The sequence below is a fragment of the Vitis riparia genome, chromosome 13 (genome assembly GCF_004353265.1).
Source record: "Vitis riparia cultivar Riparia Gloire de Montpellier isolate 1030 chromosome 13, EGFV_Vit.rip_1.0, whole genome shotgun sequence".
In the NCBI taxonomy this organism is placed as follows: domain Eukaryota; kingdom Viridiplantae; phylum Streptophyta; class Magnoliopsida; order Vitales; family Vitaceae; genus Vitis; species Vitis riparia.
The window spans coordinates 532,019-544,467 of record NC_048443.1 but is presented as its reverse complement, the minus strand read 5'-3'; the positions used below and the strand labels follow the sequence as shown (position 1 = coordinate 544,467).

Sequence of the window (12,449 nt, the reverse complement as noted above, 5' to 3'; positions counted from 1 at the left end):
ACTTTCAAATTTAATTAAAAACTATTAAATTACAATTTATGATTGAAATTTAAAAAATGTACTTAAATGTTAAAAACATTTTTTAAAATTACTATCAAACATATTTTAAGTAATTTTTTAAATTTAAAAAAATGTTTCTTGAATTTTATTATACGCTAAATTTTATTTTATTTTATTTTTAAAAAACATGTTTTAAGCTAATAATATTTTTAAAAATCACTTTCAAATAGGTTCTAAGTTAATAATTACTTCTTTTTTTTCAAAAAAATGTTAATTATTGAAAATTATCCTAATTATTTTAAGATGGTTGTGAAGTTCATTGGAGGGATTAAAATTTCAATAAATAAAAGTGGAAAAGAAAGAATGGTAGACATCATCCTTTTGGCTTTTGGCCATATACTCTCAATGTCGTCTTTTTTGGCAGTATCCGACTCCACCAAATCTACTCACCGACTCTGCCAAATTGATAATAATAATAATAATAATAATAATTAAAAAGAAAAAAGAAAAAAAAATTGTCTTTACTTGGTTGGTGTTTGATATTATGCTGGAATCTTGAGTCCACCATCCACCTACATTGATTCAAAGAAGATGAAATGGACTCCATAAGATTACATATAATAATATCAACTTGAAAAGGAATTTTGTGTTAACTAAATTCCAAAAATGGGGCCTTTGGTGTTAATATCAACCTTAACCCAACACTCCGGGTTACAAAAAATAAAATAAAATAAAATAAAATTGATGTCCACTCAAATTATTCATAGAATATTTATTATGATTTTCAAATCGTATGTTTTGATGGTTAAAATTGGTTTGATAATGATTTTAAGAAGTGTTTATATTTTTAAAAATATTTATGAAAAATTGAAGTATTTGATAAAATCTAGGAAATATTATTAAAAATATGAAAAATCACTAAATGTGTTGGAACTACTTATAATGTTTTTTGGAAAAATTAATATTTGAATAAGTGATTCTCTTAAAACCATTTAAAAAAAAAAAAAAACACTTCTATTATAAACACTTTGACTATATTTGGTTTCCAAAAAAATTGAGGAAAAATAAAAGGGAAAAAAATATTAAAAAAAAAGTATAAAAAAATAAAAAATGAAGGAAAATAAAACATAAATTAAAATTCAAAAAATTATTTTTATTTACTACTATAAACTTATTTTAACTCATCGATATGAAGAATTTAAAAATACATAAGTTTTTAATTAGTTTTAATTATATTTGATTTTTTTTATATTTTTCATAGCATAATCAAATATGAGAAAATTATTTTTTTTATATATTTTTTTTTCTTAATATTTTTTTAGAACGAAACATAACATTCGAATAGACATTCGAATAGAAACATTGTCAAAAGTATTTTCAATTTAATTTTTAAATTCACAATAAGAAAGTAAAAACTTCACGGAAATAAGATTATTAATAATTTTATTTCTTCTTCTTTTTTAGACATCCTAATTAAAGAAAAGTAAACGTACAATCCAAAAATTTAATATGTAAAAAATAATATCATTATGAAAATGTAAAAACCTACAATTTTCATAATCATAATTAAATCTTAATTCTAGTGGTTACTTTTTAAAATTAAAAATACTAATCATTGAAAATGATTCTTGTAATTCCAAGTTAATAGCTTGAATACTTATTTTACTATACCTTTTAAGTTGGTTTTAAGGAATAAAATTTCAACAAATAAAACAGAAAAGAAAATATTGAGACAATCGATCAATCAACATCCATCCACCTACTTCACCAAATCGGGCCAATTGATATAAAAATGCTTTTTGACCGACCATTGAATTGAGACAATCAATCAATCAACATCCATCTACCTACTCCCCCATATTGATATAGAATAGCTTTTTGACCGACCTTCGAATTGTGGGGTTTGGTAACAAATCCTAGCATTAGATTCACCATAATTTCCCTGCATTTCTTTTTTTTTTTTATGGGTGCTTGCTTTTCTATGTTTGCTCATTGACCATTGGATTCTCAAGTCATATGGAAAATGACTTATTAAAAAGAAATTAAAATCTTCAGCTTAGCTTTACTATAACAACAAAAAATAAAAAATAAAAAATAAAATCTCTAATTTAGGATATGTTTCGATACACACAAACTCCTTTTTTTTTTCTTTTTTTTTTTTTAATACAAAGATAATAATAATTTTTATATAATATATAAAAACTTATTAAAAATATAAGAGCAAATTTCACTCATTAAATATACTTGTCTTATTTTGATCACAGTTGATAAGTTTGTTTACAATTGGTTCATAGGTTTAGACAATTTATCAAAAGTTGTAGTATTACACTACTTCATAATTGATGTATTAGTTTATATGGCTATATATTAAATAAGAGTTATGAAGGGTTATATGATTGAATTACTATCAAGTTGTCACAAATTCTCCAAGCTACTATGTTAAATAAATTCTCAATATTGAGAGAATATTGCATTAGTCATTAGATCGGTAATTGTTTTAACCTATAAGTAATATCCTAAATTGATAATATATTTTTTATGGATTAGGTGACTAGTGGTATAAAGAGGTGGCAATATATATTCCCAATAGAGATTCTATGATATTTCATGGTTTTAAGACATTGTACCCCCTTAAATGATCACAATCATACAATTTATAATAAAATAATTAATGACATGAAATTTGACATATACTCTTTGTAAGCAAGAGTGAAACAAATAATCATGACTTAAATGGATCTGAGAAATATCACGTAAAATATCAAATATATATAATGTAAAGAGAAATCCAAGTAGTCTTGTATTTATAATAAACAATGAGAAGAAATCAAAACTTATATATGCTCATACTATTTTAGGATAATAATATCAACTTGTATTATTTTATGATGATATCATCATATATTATTTTATAACTCAATAGTACCATATCATGCTTACATTAATATTTAAAAAACTCAATTTAATAAATATGTATTATTTTAAAAACATGCATGAATAAGATATAGATAAAACTATATATGAATTGAAAAGATCTGTGGGTGACAGATCATGTGGTTCTCTCGGGGTTCGGTGCAGCCCCATGTGCATTTTTTTGGATCTGCTTAGAATTCCTTCTGCAGCGCAACAGATATGGAGAATTAATAAATCTTTGGACACAAAAAATATTTCCTTAATGTTTTTGGTTACATGTTACATAGTGAAAAAACAAAAGGAACCTTTGGGGGTGGGTGCCGATCAAATAAGACTAGGATATAAGCTAGTTGCCCACTTTAATTAATTTAACCTTGTGGGTGACGGATCATGTGCTCCTCTCTCTCTCTCTCTCTCTCTCTCTCTCTCTCTCTCTCTCTGGTTGGTGGTGACAGCCTGTGCTTCTATGACTTTCTATTTTATTTTATTAATTTTTTATGATCACCACTGTTTGGTAGGCATGATATTGCATTTGGTTAATACAAACCAGTCTTTTACAGTTTGGTTGTGATTCTGCATCTGCTTACCTTCGTTTTCCCTGAATTGAATCGCTGAATTCCTTGTGCAAAGCAACAGTCAACAGATATGGCGGACGCACTCCTCTCCGCTTCACTTCAAGTTCTATTCGACAGGTTGGCTTCTCCGGAACTCATAAATTTCATTCGGCGAAAGAATCTCAGCCATGACCTCCTCAACGAGCTGAAGAGGAAATTGGTGGTTGTCCACAAAGTGCTCAATGATGCGGAGATGAAGCAATTTTCAGACGCACAAATCAAACAGTGGCTGGTCCAAGTTAAGGATGCTGTGTATCATGCGGAAGACCTGCTGGACGAGATCGCTACCGAAGCTTTGTGGTGCGAGATGGAAGGTGCTGACTCCCAAACCGGCGGAACTCATCAGGCGTGGAACTGGAACAAGGTCCCTGCTTGGGTTAAGGCTCCATTTGCTACTCAAAGCATGGAGTCCAGGATGAAGGAGATGATTACTAAACTTGAGACTATTGCTCAAGAAAAAGTTGGGCTTGGGCTTAAAGAAGGTGGGGGCGAGAAACCGTCACCAAGATTACCATCCTCTTCTTTGGTGGGTGAGTCGTCCATTGTGTACGGAAGGGATGAAATTAAGGAGGAGATGGTGAAGTGGTTGCTTTCTGATAACGCAAGAGGCAACAACATCGAGGTGATGTCCATAGTGGGCATGGGCGGCAGAGGCAAGACCACACTCTCTCAGTATCTCTATAACCATGCCACAGTGAAAGAACACTTCGACTTGAAAGCATGGGTCTGTGTTTCCACTGAGTTTCTGCTTATCAGTGTAACCAAATCAATTCTTGTGGCGATCGGTTGTAGACCTACTTACGATGACAGCCTAGATTTGCTTCAGCGCCAACTCGAAGAGAGCGTAGGTAACAAGAAACTTCTGCTCGTTCTCGACGACGTCTGGGATGTAGAGTCTCTTGATTGGGAAAGTTGGGATAGACTACGAACTCCACTCCTCGCTGCAGCAGAGGGAAGCAAGATTGTTGTGACGACTCGTAGTGAAATTGTTGCAAAACTCATGGGTGCAGTCAGTACTCATCGTCTGGGAGAATTAAGCCCTGAAGATAGTTGGGCCCTATTTACAAAATTTGCATTTCCAAATGGAGATTCCAGCGCTTACCCTCAGCTTGAACCCATAGGCAGAAAGATTGTGGACAAGTGCCAAGGATTGCCTTTGGCTCTAAAAGCACTCGGGACGCTCTTGTACTCTAAGGCCCAGAAAAGAGAATGGGAAGATATTTTGAATAGCAAAACATGGCATTCCCAGACTGGTCATGAAATTCTTCCGTCTCTTAGATTGAGTTATCTGCATCTTTCTCCTCCTGTGAAGCGTTGTTTTGCTTACTGTTCAATTTTTCCCAAGGATTATGAATTTGACAAAGAGAAGCTGATTCTATTGTGGATGGCAGAAGGGCTTTTACACGCAGGACAAAATGATGAAAGAATGGAAGAGATAGGTGAGTCATGTTTTAATGAGCTTCTAGCAAAGTCGTTTTTTCAAGAGTCTATTACAAAGAAATCATTTACAAAAGAGTCATGCTTTGTAATGCATGATCTAATACATGACTTGTCTCAACATATCTCTGGAGAATTTTGTGTTCGATTGGAAGATTATAAGGTGCAAAAAATAACTGACAAGACTCGCCATTTTCTCCACTTCAACCATGACAATTACCAGATGGCTCTATTTGAAAATTTGCAAGCCATTGGTGAAGCTAAACATCTCAGAACATTCTTAGAGGTGAAGAGATATGAATTATTGAGTAAAAGAGTTTTACAAAATATAATACCAAAATTTAAATCTTTGCGCGTGTTGTCATTGTGTGCATACAACATAACTGTTGTGCCTGAATCAATAAACAGTTTGAAACAGTTGCGTTACTTGGATCTCTCCTCAACAAAGATTCAAAGATTACCTGAATCAATATGTTCTTTATACAATTTACAAACGATGATACTGAGGAATTGCCACTATCTTCTTGAATTGCCCTCAAAGATGGGGAAGTTGATTCATTTGCATTATCTTGATATTGGTGAGGTTGATTCATTGAAAGAAATGCCTACTGATATAGGTCAATTAAAAAGTTTACTGAAGTTGCCTTGTTTTATTGTGGGTCAAAAAAGTAGTTTCAGGATTGGAGGCTTGATGGAGCTTCCACAGATTCAGGGAACACTTCAAATTTAAAAAATGAAGAATGTGGTATGCGTTGAGGATGCATTACGGGCCAATATGAAGGATAAGAAATACCTTGATGAGTTGTCCTTGAATTGGGGTAACGGGATTAGTGATGATGTTATACAAAGTGGTGTAATAGATGATGATATTCTCAACAAGTTACAACCTCATCCAAATTTAAAAAAGCTCTCCATCATAAGTTATCCTGGTGTAACATTTCCAGATTGGCTTGGTGATCTTTCATTCTCGAATCTTGGGTCCCTTCAGCTTTCGGGTTGTGAGAATTGCTCAACGTTGCCGCCACTTGGGCAGCTACCTTGTCTTGAACATCTAGGGATCTCAAACATGAAAGGAGTAGTGAGGGTGGGTAGTGAGTTTTATGGAACTTCTTCCTCGCTTCAGCCCTCCTTCCCATCCCTGCACACCTTATCATTTGACCATATGTCCAATTGGGAGAAATGGTTATGTTGTGGAGGCAGACATGGAGAATTCCCTCGTCTCCAGAAGCTTTCTATACAGTTCTGTCCCAAACTCACTGGGGAATTACCAATACACCTTTCTTCATTGAAGGAACTTAACCTTCAGTGTTGTCCACAGCTGCTTGTGCCTACACTCAACGTTCCTGCTGCCCGTACATTGCAGTTGAAAAGGCAAACTTGTGTGTTCACAGCTATTCAAACTTCAGAAATTGAAATTTCAAATGTCTCTCAATTGAAAAAACTTCCAGTGCTACCCCACAATCTCTACGTTAGAAAATGTGATTCTGTGGAGTCTCTACTGGAGGAGGAAATCCTGCAGGCCAACATGCACTATTTGATGATTTATAACTGCTCTTTTTCCAGGTCCCCGAGCAAAGTTGGTTTACCCACTACATTGAGATCACTATTGATCTTTCACTGTACCAAAGTGGACCTTCTTCTACCTAAGTTGTTCAGATGCCATCACCCGGTTCTCGAAATTCTAACAATCAGTGGCGGTGCCTGTGATTCTCTCTCGTTGTCCTTCTCAATGTTGGACTTCTTCCCCAGGTTGACTAATCTCCATATATTTGATCTTGAGGGGCTTGAGGAGCTCTGCATCTCGATTTCAGAGGGGGATCCCACATCTCTTCGTCAATTGAAAATCAATGGGTGCCCTAATCTTGTATACATCCAACTGCCCGCTCTCGACTCGATGTGCCATGAGATTTGTTATTCCTCCAATCTCAAATTGCTGGCGTACACCCATTCATCTCTGCAGAAACTGCATTTAGAGGATTGTCCAGAATTGTTGTTGCACAGAGAGGGTTTGCCTTCCAACCTAAGGGAACTTGAAATATTAGGCTGCAACCAACTCACGTCACAGGTGGACTGGGATTTGCAAAGACTGACCTCTCTTACTCATTTCACAATCAGAGGTGGATGTGAAGACGTGGAATTATTTCCCAAGGAGTGCCTGCTGCCCTCTTCTCTAACTTATCTTTCAATCGCGAATCTTCCAAATCTCAAGTTTCTTGACAGCAAAGGGCTTCAGCAACTCACCTCTCTTCTACAATTACACATCCAGAATTGCCCTGAGCTCCAATTCTCGACTGGATCTGTTCTTCAACGCCTTATCTCTCTCAAGAAATTAGGAATCTACATGTGTGAAAGGCTCCAATCCTTGACAGAAGCGGGTCTTCACCACCTCACCACTCTTGAAGCCTTATGTATCATCGGTTGCCCTAAGCTCCAATACTTGACAAAAGAGAGACTGCCAGACTCCCTCTCTTATCTGAAGGTCTACAATTGTCCTTCACTGGGACAACGGTGCCAATTCGAGAAAGGGCAAGAATGGCGTTATATATCTCACATTCCAAAAATAGTGATCGATGATGTGCTATTTTAATGGAAGTGGCACTGCACCAACACATGGGCAGGTAATTGTTGTGTGCTTAAACTTATTTTCTTTACAAAATTTATGTTCCACCCAAATTTCTAATCTCAAGAATATATCTGCTTAACTCCTTGCCTCTGTTCAAGAATCACTTAAATATCCTACATTGTTAAGGTTTTGACCTCCTTGAGCCTAAAATTAAATGTTTGTTTAGATGTATTTCTTATTTTTTGTTTTTAAAATTATAAAATAATAGTAACATTTGTATTTTAACTCTTAGTACTTACATTGAAAAATTAATAATTTTAAAAACTGTTTAAAACAATCAAGGTACCAAAAAAAATTTATTATCTCAAATTTTAAAATTTCTTAAAAAGTGATTTTTAAAGGCACAAGATAAATCTATACTCTTTTGTATAAGATGCTTTACTTATATATAGAAGCTTCTGATCTTAAAATCCAATGTTTCTTCTCGGTTTATTGTGTAGGCAATTCCTAATGACATTTGCAGCATAGGCACTAGTAGCCATGGTAGTGGGATTTGTGGTTTTAATAGCCATTGTATTGTTTGATGAGGAGGGGAGGTTGTCTAGATTGTTGTGTATATAGGTATTCTTTCTTGGATACAAATTTTTAAGATCAATTTTTTTCAATTGCCCAGTTGCCAAGCAGATGAAGGGGAAGCAGAGAAGAATGCGGTGGGTTATTGACAAGCAAAATTGAGTTCTAGGCGGAACATAATCCCATGATCTTGTATATATGCATTGCCCTCTTTCAACTCCAAAAATGGTGATCAATGATTTGTTATTTTAATGAAAGTGGTGCTGCACCAATATACGATCAGGTAATTTGTTCTATGCTTAAACTTATTTTCTTCAAAAAAGTTATGTTCCAATTCACTAAGTAGTTGGCCAAGTACTCATGTTTCAAAATTTCTAACAATCTCTAGAGTTGCATGTCCCCATAATTCATTTCCTAGTCTTGTTAGGAATTTGGTTATGTAGCACGCTCTGTTCTTTTATATATATATATATATATATATTTTAGAATTTTCTAATGAAGAAAAAAAGAGTAAAGAAAGATTGATCCTTGGTAATTCACATTTTAATGAAGATAGTTATCATATTTTCATGACGCCTTCAATTTACCTTCCTAAATGGGTAAAAATGACTCTTAACTATTTGTGTGTTTATCTCCTCTAAGAACATGTTCATTTTTAGGTAATTCATGGTTATTGAAATATGTGTTGAATCTTACAACATCTCAATATGTTTTTAGTTGGGTGCATATGTACATGTTGATATGACTATGGAAAAACATGTGATGTAAACAAACAGTAATTGTATGCCAATGTATTTTTAGATCTGATTATTTGAAAACCTACAGTTCCAAAAGCAACATTTTTATATTATTGAATTCATTGAATTCTTTCATTATCTGAACTCTGTTTTGGTTTTGCAGCTTTTACTAATTGGGAGCCCCTGTTAAAAAAAAAAAGCCGGTCTATTTTGCACTCACCCAGTGGGCCACCTTCAAAAGGTGAGCAAATTGACATAAATCTTTGTTATGTGGTTGCTACACTTGTTTTTGTCCCAATTTTGATGTTCTTTTGTTCTTGTTTTGGCTTTTAGGTCTTGACTAGGACTAGATCATATGCAAAATTGGCATTGCCATGCCTACACTTCTATCTGTGACTATGAGCATTGGTTCTTATTTTTCATTTGAACAGGAGTAAGTTGTTTATTCATAAAGAAAATTAAAGAGTCCAAGTCTAAATGAAGGTCTATACCGCAAAACTCCCACGAAGGATATTTTAATTAAATTGTCTTGACGATAAGACTTTCGCGGTTCTATTTTTTTTTCTTTGATGTTGTTATTATCTTAAAGTAGTTGAGTGCAATTCTCTTATCTTTCTGATTTTGTATAGAAATTATTTTTTTTAAGCTTATTCCCCATCTTCATGCTTTAGAAAATTTAATATTCTATATTTTGAGCTTGTTCCCCATCTATTATCAAGAAGAGAGTTGGTTGTTCACTGTCTTAAATATCCTCTTGATTTATTTTTCTGAACTTTTGATGATATAAGGTTTGTTCTCAATGTCAGGAAAGTTCATTTTGTGAGCAAATTTGACCAACCTCAAATGGTATAAAGTATGGATGGCCTTTGCTTGGTTGGGTCAAGTTACAGTCAGACTTGAGTACCTTCACATGGTAAGAGTCTTAAGTTGAAAATTAAGTTGTGACTCGATGTCCCATGAAATTCACAACTGCTCCAAGCTCAAATTACTGGCGCACACCCATTCATCTCTGCAGAAACTGAGTTTAATGTATTGTCCAGAATTGTTGTTTCACAAAGAGGGTTTGCCTTCCAGCCTACGTGAACTTCAAATTTGGTTCTGCAACTGACTCACGTTCCAGGTGGACTGGGATTTGCAAATACTGACCTCTCTTACTCATTTCGCAATCTTTGGTGGATGTGAAGACGTGGAATTATTTCCCAGGAGTGCCCGCTGCCCTCTTCTCTGACTTTTCTTCCAATCTATGGTCTTCCAAATCTCAAGTCTCTTGACAGCAAGGGGCTTCAACAACTCACCTCTCTTGTAAAATTAGACATCAGGAAATGCCCTGAGCTCCAATCCTTGACAGGATCTGTTCTTCAACACCTTGTGTCTCTCAAAGAATTACAAATCCAGCACTGCCCAAGGCTCCAATCCTTGACAGAAGCGGGTCTTCACTACCTCACCACTCTTGAAATCTTGCATATCTACGGCTGCCGTGAGTTCCAATACTTGACAAGAAAGAGATTGTCGGACTCCGTCTCTTGTCTGATTGTGGACCCATGTCCTTTACTGAAACAACAGTGCCAATTTGAGAAAGGGCCAGAATGGTGTTATATATCTCACAGTCCAAATATAATCATCAATGATGAGCTATTTGAATGAAAGTGGCACTGCACCAGCACATCAGCAGGTAATTGTTCTATGATTAAACTTATTCTTTAGAAAATTTATGTTCCAATTTCTAATCTAAAAAATATATCTACATGATTCCTTGGCTCCATTTATTTGATTTAAGATTTTCTACTCCTTGAAGCTTCAAGTCTGGGACGAATATTGAGGAGTTGTAGATGAGGATTCAACCTAGGTGCTCACATTTTGACACAAACAATTCTCATATTTTAATGGAACTCACATTTTCATGCTCTGTTTTTATTTGGCAGTATGCATAACCCAAGTGAACACAAATTTTATTTACTGTGGAAAAACATGGATGCCTTGGTTTTTCCTCACTTTCTTTTTCCATTTCTCTTATACAGGCATGGAGGAAACCATGGATGCATTCTAGTTCGCTGCTTATTAGTAAGTAATTTTAATTGCTTATGATTCCGTTATTTTTTATATTCTCAATAGCTCACACAATGATGGAGCTCATCTTTTTTAGAAGAAAATACCTCATTGTTTAAGGTTTTGTTTAATCAATTTTATTATGTTTGATACCAGAACTATTTAAATCTTCTACATTGTTAATGTCTTGACCTCCTTTTTGCACTCAAAGGCTTTTAATCTGTTTGACACTCTTGAAGAATTGTACATCTACACAAGTTATTGGCTGGTCCGGTTGTTGAAGATTTGGGCAGGCAACGAACTCTATTTGTTTGATTTCAGAAATTCTCCAACAGAGAAAGAGAAAAAAAAAAAAAAAAAAAAGGAAAGGAAGATTGATCCCAGGTAATTTGTATTTTAACACAGCCAATTATCATATTTCCTTGACTTCTTCAATTTAACTCTCAGAATGGGCAAAGATGATACTAACCATCTGGGTATTTATGTTGCACAGGAACATGTGGATACATTTTTAGGTAATTCATGTTTATTCAAGTATGTTCTTAGTTGGGTACTTGGTGCCTTTTGCCAATGGTTTTGAGGATAATATACTTGCATATGCATATGTTGTGATTTTGCTCCAGTCAATATCAAACTAAATTAATCACTAACTTTTTGTTTTTCTTTTTCTTTTCTATACATGTTCAATATTAAGTAACCAGGATGAACATAGATGCCTTCTTATGAGGAACAAAGTTCGATTATGACAATAGAAAAACATGTGAGGTAAACAACTGCAATTTTATGCTAATGTACATTTAGATCTAGGATCATTTAGAAAGTTGCAATTTCTAAAGCTATAATTTTATATGAACTATTTTATGGTACTGAATTGGTCAATTATTTATTTGTTTAAACACTCTTTTGGTTTAACAGCCTAAGCTTATTGGGAGTTATTATGACAAAAGGTTGTTTATTTTGCAGTGACCAAGTGGACCAACTTCAAAAGGTTAGTAGAAAGACATAAAATTTTGTTAGGTAGTTGCTGAATTTGTTTTTGTTTTTGTCACAATTTGACGTGGTTTTGTTCTTCTTTTGGAATTTCTTAGATCTTGACCATGAGTTGGAATTTCTGTATATTTTTTGTTGCCCTGCAGATGATCATCAAGGTCATTGACATATGGATCCTTGAGGTGGCAGCCTTCTTGTGCTAGCTTCTCATTAGCAGAATTGTCATGGTCATGCATACACTTGTGTAAGTGACCATGGGCATTGGTTCTCATTGTTTATCCAAGTCAACTGTTTCTTTGAAAAGAAAATTAAAGAGTCCAGGTCTTAATGGAGGTTTATACTATGAAACTCCTGAGAAGAATATTGCAATTAAATTGATCTAGACTTTAAGACTTTTTTGAAGCTTTGTTTTCCATTTCGATGTTCTTATCTTAAAAGTGGTTGAGTGTAATTCCCTCATTAAACTTCCTGATTTTGTATACAAATGATGATTCTGAGCTTATTCACTTTCTCCTTGAATTAGAAAATTTGCTCTTCTATATTTTCAGTCTTTCTAATGATTTTTGAATGGGTGAA

General features: G+C 34.1%; 3 protein-coding genes across 11 annotated transcripts; all 3 read left to right on the top strand.

Annotated features, from left to right (window-relative positions):
- The first annotated feature begins 3,558 nt into the window (after window positions 1–3,558).
- LOC117927670 (putative disease resistance RPP13-like protein 1) lies at window positions 3,559–5,429 on the top strand. Its single transcript, XM_034847319.1, has 2 exons — window positions 3,559–4,966; window positions 5,383–5,429. The coding sequence occupies exons 1-2, from the start codon at window positions 3,559–3,561 to the stop codon at window positions 5,427–5,429; spliced, it is 1,455 nt and encodes a 484-aa protein (XP_034703210.1).
- A 178-nt stretch (window positions 5,430–5,607) lies between these two features.
- LOC117928674 (putative disease resistance protein RGA3) lies at window positions 5,608–11,237 on the top strand. 9 transcript variants are annotated; one of them, XM_034848650.1, is made up of 7 exons: window positions 5,608–7,582; window positions 8,201–8,383; window positions 9,644–9,750; window positions 9,878–10,509; window positions 10,633–10,683; window positions 10,856–10,898; window positions 11,095–11,237. In XM_034848650.1, exon 1 carries the CDS (start codon window positions 5,698–5,700, stop codon window positions 7,549–7,551), a length of 1,854 nt encoding a protein of 617 aa, XP_034704541.1. In that variant the 5' UTR covers window positions 5,608–5,697; the 3' UTR covers window positions 7,552–7,582; window positions 8,201–8,383; window positions 9,644–9,750; window positions 9,878–10,509; window positions 10,633–10,683; window positions 10,856–10,898; window positions 11,095–11,237. The 9 variants fall into 9 exon arrangements, with proteins under 9 accessions (XP_034704541.1, XP_034704540.1, XP_034704537.1 ...); XM_034848649.1 differs by having other exon boundaries at window positions 9,644–10,509; window positions 11,123–11,237; XM_034848646.1 differs by having other exon boundaries at window positions 9,644–10,509.
- On the top strand, window positions 5,698–7,551 carry LOC117927669 (putative disease resistance protein RGA3). Its single transcript, XM_034847318.1, has one exon. The coding sequence runs from the start codon at window positions 5,698–5,700 to the stop codon at window positions 7,549–7,551; it is 1,854 nt and encodes a 617-aa protein (XP_034703209.1).
- Window positions 11,238–12,449: the final 1,212 nt, after the last annotated feature.

What these genes read in the sequence shown, in the direction of transcription:
- LOC117927670 (XM_034847319.1), top strand. Translation starts at nt 3,559, where the DNA reads ATGGCGGACGCACTCCTCTCCGCTTCACTTCAAGTTCTATTCGACAGG. An exon ending in TGAAAGAATGGAAGAGATAG is followed by an intron (nt 4,967 to 5,382) that starts GTGAGTCATGTT and finishes AGTTTGAAACAG; the next exon opens with TTGCGTTACTTGGATCTCTC.
- LOC117927669 (XM_034847318.1), top strand. Translation starts at nt 5,698, where the DNA reads ATGAAGAATGTGGTATGCGTTGAGGATGCATTACGGGCCAATATGAAG.
- LOC117928674 (XM_034848650.1), top strand. Translation starts at nt 5,698, where the DNA reads ATGAAGAATGTGGTATGCGTTGAGGATGCATTACGGGCCAATATGAAG.